Raw genomic sequence first — 9,877 nt, 5'->3', positions numbered from 1 at the left:
TTAAGTGGAAATGCCTATAAAAGGTTTTAAGACTTTATTAGGTATTAGAATTGAAACATAAACATGAAATACGTAACTTTTATAATAATTTCATTTAAGAGTAAGTGTTGTAATTATGATCCAGATTATATTTTCAATCAAATAATGCAAATACATTGTTGCAATCAACAAAAATATATGTTTTAGCATCAGAAAAATTTAATATTAGCAATTAAGTACACTAATCCCGAAAATTTTTAGCAATAGTTTTATATTGACTCAGACACTGTAGTTCATAATTTAAAAAGAGGTTGCATTTTTGATGCCATGCATTTCTTAAAATTTGATCTTTGTAAGGTTTGTATCTTTATTATAATAAAACCTATTTGCTGCAGAATTGCCAGCAAAAAATAGAGGTCTATGAGAATTTCGAATTTTCTTCAGTGAACAAATACAAGATCAGTTTGAATAAAGAAATTGATATTCTTGTTCAATTTGCAAAGATTAACAAGAGGTTACTGTAGTCATTGTCTTCCTATGTTCCACTTAAAAAGTTATTGCTAGAATAGTTTCATTGTATAAATTGTGTAATTTGGATTAGTTGTAATCACATATGCAAATTATTAGTTTTTGCATTGCAGCCACTAACCTAAAAGATATTTAAAATGGAAACTTTAACAAAGGTTTCACATATATCATTTTCTACTTGGACGGATGTGAACTGTGTGCAGCAAATCTATTATGAGACTCTTCAAACTGCTAGGAAAGGATAAAGATCGTCCCAGCATTATGCAAGTTCTCTTTAGTAAATAAGTGAAATGTTGGTTAGAAAACAAATTAATTGATGAATCTGTAGGACTTAATAAAATTTTACTGCAGCTACACACGTAATATAGTCCACTTAAAAGTTACTGCTAGCAGAGTTTCATCTTACATGGTTATCATTTGGATGTTTTGAAACTCACAAATACAAATGTACATGTTACTGCTTGCTATTAAAAGATCTTTCTAGAAAATAGGGAAACATTTGTTAAGGCATTGCATGTATCATTTTCCAGCTGGACTGATGTTAATTTCTTGAAATACTGCTTTAATTAGCAGGATTGATAGGGAATCCAAGGTCATGCCATTTACAGATTGGCTCTTTCCTTTCCAGTTTGATCTGAAGTTTGGGTATAAGTGTGTACATAACCCTAGGAAAAAATGATAACATCAATTAAGAATAGAAGTAGACAGTGTTGTTTTTTATAAAACAGGTTTTTTACTGGATTTTTTTAAAAAAGAGGCTCTTTTCTTTTTTAAAAAATCCAGTAATTCTTCACATACTAAATTCAAATATATGTTTAGCAACATGTACTTTGTCAAGTGACAGTTAAGTATGAAATTTATATACAACACAGATAGAAATAAAGTACTTTTTAAAACATTAGCAGTTTTATGTTTTTCAATAAAAATGTATTTTCCCTTATTTAACTGTATAGTCTTATTGTTAAAGACAATGCATAATAATAAAATTAACAATTCATTCAAAGTGGAATCTTATCCAAACCTGAGAAGTTCTAGATGAAAAAGGATGGAAAAGAAGCATAAAATAAATAATGAACCCAAACTAGAATTTGGTATTCAGATGTACCATTGGCCCCAGCATCAACTTGTCTGCATGGGTTTTAGGAATGTGCAATTTATTGAAGTCAATACTTTTCCTATTTCTCCTCCAAGGAGAAAAATCTTAGCTTGAGGAAAGAGGGAGCAACTGGTCACAGGGACAGCTGTGTGGGGCAGTCCAATACTGGGTTATGTCCCTCAACATACAGCCCCAAATGACAAACAGATCTTTAATGATGTACCTAAAATGATCCGGCTGAGCAAAGCTTCAATGTAGCACTAGATAGTGCACATTAGGAAAAACATAGCTCTGTACTTGCAGAGTTACTCCTCAGCGACCTTAAAATTTGTTTCCCCATTGAACTAGGACTGCTAGATTTTTATGGAGGGCATCTATTCTCCTCCATTTATAGTTAACGCTCCCCATTTTCCTCTCCCATTCTATAACAATTCACATCTTAATGGCTTGAGTCAATGTTCCCTTGTCTTCTCCTTCTACACAGCAGTCTGAGGTGAAATAGCTCTCATACCTTTTTGGGTCCTTTAGCATTGTGTTTATCCAAGTGGGCTTGAATGCGTGCACCATAGTCAGGATGAACATCAGTGAAGTTCTTCACCTGAGCCACCAAAGGAGATTGAAGCAGACAGTTATTTCTTCTTCATTTCCGGCTACTGTGTCAACATTAGAAGTCTGACTTGGCCACAGTGGTCCACACCTTGGTTACATCCAGATTGGATTATTGCAACGCTGTCTACGTGGGCCTGCCCATGAAGACGGCCTGGAAACTTCAGCTAGTTCAAAGGTCTGCAGCCAGGTTTCTGAAGGGAGCTGGCTATAGGAAACATACAACGCCCCTACTAAAGCAGATCCACTGGCTACCAATAAGCTGCCGGGCCCAATTCAAGGTGCAGGTATTGACTTATCAAGTCCTATACTGCCCTGGCTATCTCCGTGATCGCATCTCCCCCTATGAACCGGCACGAGCCTTAAGATCTGCCGGGGAGGCCCTTCTCTCGCTCCCACCGCCATCGCTGGTGGTGACGAGGGAGCAGGCCTTCTCGATGGTGGCTCCACGGCGCTGGAATGCCCTCCCTAGGGAGATCAGACTTTGCCCACGTTCTGCAAGGAACTATAGTGTTCCCTCACTTATCGTAGGGGTTAGGTGCCAGGACCACCCGCAGTAAGTGAAAACCCACAAAGTAGGGTCGCTATATATTTATACATTATTTTAGTAGTTATACAATATTTTAAGTATTTATCAACCAATCGTGTGTTGATAAATCGCCTCCTTCTCCTCCCGTTGCTGCTTGGGCTCGTTTTCTCTCCCTTCAGCTTCTCCTTCCTCTCTTCCTTAGGCTGCAAATTGTAATTTTTTATGATTTATAATATTCTTTTAGAGTTTATTGAAAAACCGTGAAACAGCGAATCCACAAAAAGCGAAACGCAAAGTAGTGAGGGAACACTGTAAAAACCTGGTAGTTCCATCAGCTCTTTGAACAAGATTAGTTTCATTGTGCAACAAAGCAGACCCTGCTCTGTACACTATTTACATCTTGGCCCTACGATATGCTGCATAAGTTTTATCTACCCCTTGAAATGGACCATGTCAATCTTGCCCTAAATACTGGTCCCAGATCCCTTGATGAGATGTTCTGAGTGTAGCTATGTCTATTTTAACTGAATTGTTTGGCCATGTTATGATGTGTTTATTATGTTTGTTGTGTTTCAAGTTGTTGTATGTTGTTTTGACAATTGACTGTTTTTGAATACATGTTGGAAACCATACTGAGTCCTCTCGAGGAGATAGAGCGGTATATAAATAAAGTTTTGTTTACTTCTTTATTTATTTAAGCCATTTGCTACTGAGTAGTAGATTTGAAACTTCAACATGTCCAGCTTACATTAGGTTCAGCTACTGATTGGATATAAATGAATATTACTGGTAAGCTATTCCAGATGACTACACAGTTACAAACACCTGACTTACACATAACTCCCAGTTATGAACAGGCCTCTCCCCTCCCCGCCTGCCATGAAATCTTAGTGCTGAGCCAAAGCATGTCTGTATCTCTCCACTCCCCTCTCTACTGTATGTTTTCAATATCTTTTATCTTTTTACTCATGCATTCATCCTTTCCATTTTAGATTTCTATATGTTCTGCCCCCTTGCTTCTAAACTGTTCACAGTAGAAGTCCTTACAAAAAAACAGGAGTCAATGAATATTACAGTTTACTACTTACAGCTTTCTTCTGAATGAAAAGTTGAGCATCCTTAAGGTGGCCAGCAATGTTTTTACACAGTCTCGCTCGTTCTTCCTCTGTCAACACTTTGGTATAGAAGTCTCGCACCTTTGAAGAAAAGTTGAAGACAAATTCTCTATTATTGATATAACTTGCACCCCTTAGTAAAGGTAAAGGTTTCCCCTGACGTTAAGTCCAGTCATGTCTGACTCTGGGGTGTGCACTTTATAATTTTTCTAAAGTAAGATTTAAAACTGTAGATCCCATGTTTCATTACTAAAGACATTAATCACTGCCAATATCACATGGAAGAAAAGTAATGGGCATCAGGGATATTCTTGAAGATGTCTCTCAGTTTGCCATTTGAGATATGCTTTTTTTCTTTATAACACTGGTCAACATACCAAACTAAACATACAGGGAGTCTCAAAAATGATGTACTTGATTTGAAATTGCTGTATCTCTGTATCCACGAATCACCCATTAATGAAACTCTGAGGGTGGGGCATAGTTTCAAATAATTACAGCTAGATGCATCTCCTAGAGCACAAACAGCCTCTAGCCTCAGACATTTGCAAGATGGTAGCTCTGGAACAGAAGACATTTTGTGTTCGACTATCACCTCACTGTTGTTCGTACAGCAAGTGGAGGGCCCACAGAGCATTTATAAAACAGTTTTGTAAAACTTGGTAAGTAATTAATTAAACTGTTGGCCACTTTTTGTGTAATTGTAATATGTTGCCATCATAAAATATACTGCTTTGAAATTAATCATTTTAAAATATCCTGTACTTTACACTGCATGCCTATAGCTCACCACACTCTTTAGCAAGGTCCCAATCTGGCACAAGAAGAAAATTTCAACCCACATTTATTCTCTAAGACACTACTGAATTTAAAATGCAATTGAAGACCCATCTCTTCCGGCAAGCCTACCCAGGCAACTTGCAATTGTGAGTTTTGATTTACATTCTACTGCTACTATATGTCAACTCTGCATCTTTGTTTGTGGACGTTTTTAAATATTTTTTGTGTTTTTAATTATGTAATTTATTGTATATATTTTATGTTCATGATTTTCACTTTGTTGCACCATACCTTGAACCATCAGGACATGCAGATATTATTATTATTATTATTATTATTATTATTATTATTATTATTATTATTAGCAGTTTTACTTCTGACTCCACAAATGTCTTTATATGTGTTCTTTGAAGGAGGAAAAATGTATCGAGAGGGTACTACATTTGCCCCAAATACTAAAGGAAAAGCTTACTAAGTGGGTTCTTTAAATACTAGTCTGTGTACCACTTGTTGAAAAGATACATAATCTAGGTGGAACACGCGAGTTTTCAGAACAATTACAAAGAATCTGCTCACTCTCAATCCCCATGACATCCTGCAAGGATGGCAAGTCATTATTTCTATATTTCACAGTTAACACAGTATGGAAAATGTATATTGAAAATTGTAACTAATGGAGTTATAATTTTTGTTTGTGTTCACTAACACATTACTATTGCATTTTGGTCCTTAAAAATATAAATAATAAGTACAGTACAGTGATAAAGATATCAATATGAAAGGTAATGGTAAAGGTTTTCCCCTGACATTAAGTTTAGTGGTGTCCGAAGCTGTGTGTTGGTGCTCATCTCTATTTCTAAGCTGAAGAGCCGGTGTTGTCCATAGACACCTCCAAGGTTATGTGGCCAGCATGACTACATGGAGCGCCATTACCTTCCTGCCTGAGCGGTACCTATTGATCTACTCACATTTGCATGTTTTCAAACTGCTAGGTTGGCAGAGGGTGGGGCTAACAGCGGGAGCTCACTCTGCTCCCTGGATTCAAACTTAACAGTATTTCAGTGAAAGACCCCAGGGACTATCCAGTCCAACCTTCTTCTGCATAGTTAAAGTGGCAGCGGGAGGCACCATAGGTCATGGGGCTTCCTAGGCAGGAAAGCTGGGAGGGAGGGCTATGGGCTCCCACAGAGCCCCTGAATGTGCTTCATGAAACCCTAAGGGCTCCACATAGCACAGTTTGAGAACCGCTGTTCTAGAGCAAAAACAACTGCATTTGGAAGCTTTACTTCATTTTTAAAAAACCAACCAGTTTATACAGGGATCTCATTCCTAAAGTAAGATATCTGGCCACTTCTATTCTGCTTACCTGAGACACATTATCTTCATTTGCACTATTGAAGCGCTGTACATCACCTGAAATATTTGCACGGGTCTCCTTCAAATTGGGTTGCTCTTCAGGGCCAGTAAAACTGTTTGGATAATAGTTTGGAGCACCACCTAAAGAAAGTTACTCATTTTACTATTACATATTATGAGCAAAGCAGAAAATAATAGTAGTAGTAGTAATTATTAATACCCCTTTTTCACTAACATAGGAGACTCAAAGCAGCTAACCATAACAATGTGTGAAATAAAACGTAAAAATAGGATAATTAATTGGCAGTATTAAAAATCAACAATTAAAACCATTAAAATAATTGTAAACACATACATTCACTACACAGCATGGTCTTAAAAACTTTCTTCTCTAAAGCCTGCCTGAAACAAAAGGTTTTTTAGCCTGCCACCAGAAGGATAGCAGGGAGGAGGCCATTCTGGCTTCCTTGTGCAGGGAGTTCCAGAGTGGAGGGGTAGCTACCAAGAAGGCCTTCTCTCACATGTGCCAACCAAGCTTGTAATGGAGGTGGGATCAAGATAAGGGCTTCTCCTGAAGATCTCAGGTCCCAAGCAGTTCGTACAAAGAGATGTGGTCAAATAGCCTGGACATGAGCTGCAACAATTTTAAAAGTCATAACCATCATTGTGAATTCTGCCCAGAAACAAACTGGCAGCCAGTGGAGCTGTTGTAACAGGGGGGTTGTCTGCTTCCTGTAGCCAGCCCCAGTTAGCAATCTGGCCACAGTTCTTTGGACCAGTTGAAGTTTCCAAACACTCTTCAAAGGCAGCCTCACATATAGTGCGTTACAGAATCCAAATAGGATGTAACTAAGGCATGTACCACTGTGGCCAGATCCAGCATCTCAAGGAACAGGCACAGTTGGTGCACAAGTTTTCAAGGTGCAAAACTATTCCTGTCGACCGCAGAAACCTGGGACTCCAAGTTCAACACCAAGCACAAGGCACCCCCATACTGCAGACCTCTGTCTTCAGGGAAAGTGAAAGTTTTTTGTATGGAAAGATTTTAATATTAGCAGAATCAAGATCCTGACCAGTTCTCTTTTTAATAATTGGAAGACACTAAATAATAATAATAATAATAATAATAATAATAATAATAATAATAATAATAATAACAACAACCACCACCACCACCATCATCACATCATCATCATCATCATCATCATCATCATCATCCCGACTGACAAAGTTCTGGAACATAACACACCAGACATCACAGTTGTGGAAAAGAAAAAGGTTTGGATCATTGATGTCGCCATTCCAGGTGACAATCGCATGGACGAAAAACAACAGGAAAAACTCTGCCGCTATCAGGACCTCAAGATTGAACTTCAAAGATTATGGCAGAAACCAGTACAGGTGGTCCCGGTGGTGATTGGCACATTGGGTGCCGTGCCAAAAGATCTCAGCCGGCATTTGGAAACAATAGACATTGACAAAATTACGATCTGTCAACTGCAAAAGACCACCCTACTGGGATCTGCGCGCATCATCCGGAAATACATCACACAGTCTTAAACGCTTGGGAAGTGTTCGACTTGTGATTTTGTGATATGAAATCCAGCATGTCTATCTTGTTTGCTGTGTCATACAATAAAATAATGACAATAATTTAGTTGTAACCTGCCCTATCTCTCCAAAGGGTCTTTAACCAAGGAAATGTAATTGTCTCCTTCTGAAAAGCTCTTTCAGATGTTTTAGTGCATTAACAAAATACTTCCAAAAGAAATACTACAATTACCTTGGTTGTCAGATATGCACATGAATCCATCTCTCTGGTAGTTGGCCACTCGAACTCGGCATGGGCAATTTACAGGAATCTGCAAATAGTTGGGTCCCAGACGGTGTCTATGGGTGTCTGGATAGGAAAAAAGACGCCCCTAGAATAGTCCATTAGAAACAAATGTAAGAGTGGGTGACTTCTTTTTCCGTTGATTTCAGACAGTCATTCTCTGATTTTTGCACTGCAGTTTTAAACATGGCAGTATCAATACTTGACTCTGCTTGTGCTCCGAACAGCTATAGGCAGAAAGGAATGGTTAAAAGAAGGATATAAACTTAAAAGAAGATCAAATCAAAGGTCCTATATCGAACTAAATGTGCTATTTCATGTATAATGCACTGTACTTGAGATTGCTGAAAGCTTTAGGAGATGTATTAATTTTAAGGTTGTGTGAAACCACACAAAATCAGTTTTGTTTTCAAGTGCTCCCCCCTCCCCCTGTTCTGTTTTTGGGAAGATTCTCCCCAAAATGGAAACAGAACTCAGGGTTCCGAAATACCAATCCAGATACCCCCTCCTAATCTCCCCGAATCTTCCCAAAACATAACGGAGGGCACCCAAAATTCGAAACAGAATGAAAACAGAACAGATTCGCACACCCTTTCTTTGATCAAGCACATCCTTTCACAAATATACTGCAGCCATGAGAGAATCCCATCGTTTCTTAAATTGTCTTTAACACCAACTATCTGATATTTTTAAAAATGAAAATCTTGTGTTTCTAGAGTCTGAAGTGGCAATACATCGATTATGTTATTTCTCCCTAGAAAATACAAGCATCATGCATAATTATAAAATATTACAGATGGAACATTTTGGAAATATTATTTGTATGTCATGAAATCCCAATGTGACAGTCAGGTGTAAAACAGGTGACTATAGGCATTCCACCCACACCCCTGAACTGTATACTAGAGTTCCCATAGCTAGAAGTGTGATATTTACAAAAATCAAATAAATTTTTTCTCCTTGATACACAGTAGTGACCATTTTTGTTAGCAGGCCATACTTTATTACATTTATACTCCCAAGGACAAGGAAACAGAAATGTCTGTTCTCCTACCCCAATCTGCAGGGTAGATTTTACTAGAATGGCTGGGCAAGTGTTATAGCACCCTGGAGGATTTCAACCTGGTTTTCCAATTCCCAAGTACATCACACCACTTCTATATCAATACAGTGTTCCCTCGCTATTTCGTGGTTCACTTTTCGCGCCCTTGCTGTTTTGTGGGGGGTTTTTTGTGGTCCATGGCACTCTCAGAATGCCTTGGACCTTAATGCTATCCAATCAAAAGTGGTATCTATCAAACTAACCAATTAAACAACACAAAGCAACTCACAGAGGACTAGGCCACAGCGGTACCTGCCTTTCGCACATGTGCTCTCACCCCATCCCCTCTTCTGGGAAGGCTTCACTGGCTCCCCAGGAATCCTGGGAGTTGCAGGTTTACAGCCTTCTCTGCCAAATTGCTGCCCACCCTCACCAAACTAAAACAACTACAGTTCAAATCTTGCGAAGGAGAGAAAGGCCACCTAACTACTAAAATAAAGTATAAAAATTAAAATATAGTGTCCCTACTTCACAGATTTTCACTTATTGCAGGTGGTCCTGGAACATAACCCCACGATAAGTGAGGGAACACTGTACACATTAGTAAGTGCCCCCTCCCAATTCCTGTTTTATAATTTAGCAACTTTTTTTTCGTGTCAGGAGCAACCCGAGTCGCAACTTAATAGTGGAAACAGTACTTAAGTGAAACTCTGTTATCTTTTTATAGGACAATGTGTAAGGCTTTAATACTTCAGTTGATCAAAGCTACTTACAATAGTAACTGTTTCTTTCCTGTTGGTTCAGAAAGGAGGAATTCGCTGGTTTATTAATTCAGTTTATATAAATGGATCATGCTTGCACTGGCTAATCTGATATGCTGAATTAGCCTCTCTAGGAATGCTCTCTTTATTTTAGAGAACTAGCCCTGAATTGTGAAATGTAGCTGGGATATCCAACACTGAGATATTTCCCAGATGCCCACTGACAACAGAGCATTGATTACCTCTTTGGA

General features: G+C 38.3%; 1 protein-coding gene across 3 annotated transcripts in view; it reads right to left on the bottom strand.

Moving 5' to 3' along the window:
- cat (catalase) overlaps positions 1–9,877 on the bottom strand; it is a 52,012-nt gene continuing 42,135 nt past the window's right edge. For all 3 annotated transcript variants that reach the window (XM_008117401.3, XM_062967863.1, XM_003225166.4), the window contains 5 exons: positions 7,773–7,911; positions 6,000–6,130; positions 3,827–3,934; positions 2,115–2,201; positions 1–1,172 (listed from right to left, as the gene is read on the bottom strand). In XM_008117401.3, the coding sequence (XP_008115608.1) occupies positions 1,110–1,172; positions 2,115–2,201; positions 3,827–3,934; positions 6,000–6,130; positions 7,773–7,911 (528 nt within the window). In that variant the 3' untranslated portion in view covers positions 1–1,109. The remainder of the gene's footprint in view (positions 1,173–2,114; positions 2,202–3,826; positions 3,935–5,999; positions 6,131–7,772; positions 7,912–9,877) is intronic.

Source organism: Anolis carolinensis, chromosome 1 (genome assembly GCF_035594765.1).
Source record: "Anolis carolinensis isolate JA03-04 chromosome 1, rAnoCar3.1.pri, whole genome shotgun sequence".
Taxonomy (NCBI): Eukaryota; Metazoa; Chordata; class Lepidosauria; order Squamata; family Dactyloidae; genus Anolis; species Anolis carolinensis.
This window is presented reverse-complemented; position numbering and strand designations above follow the sequence as displayed.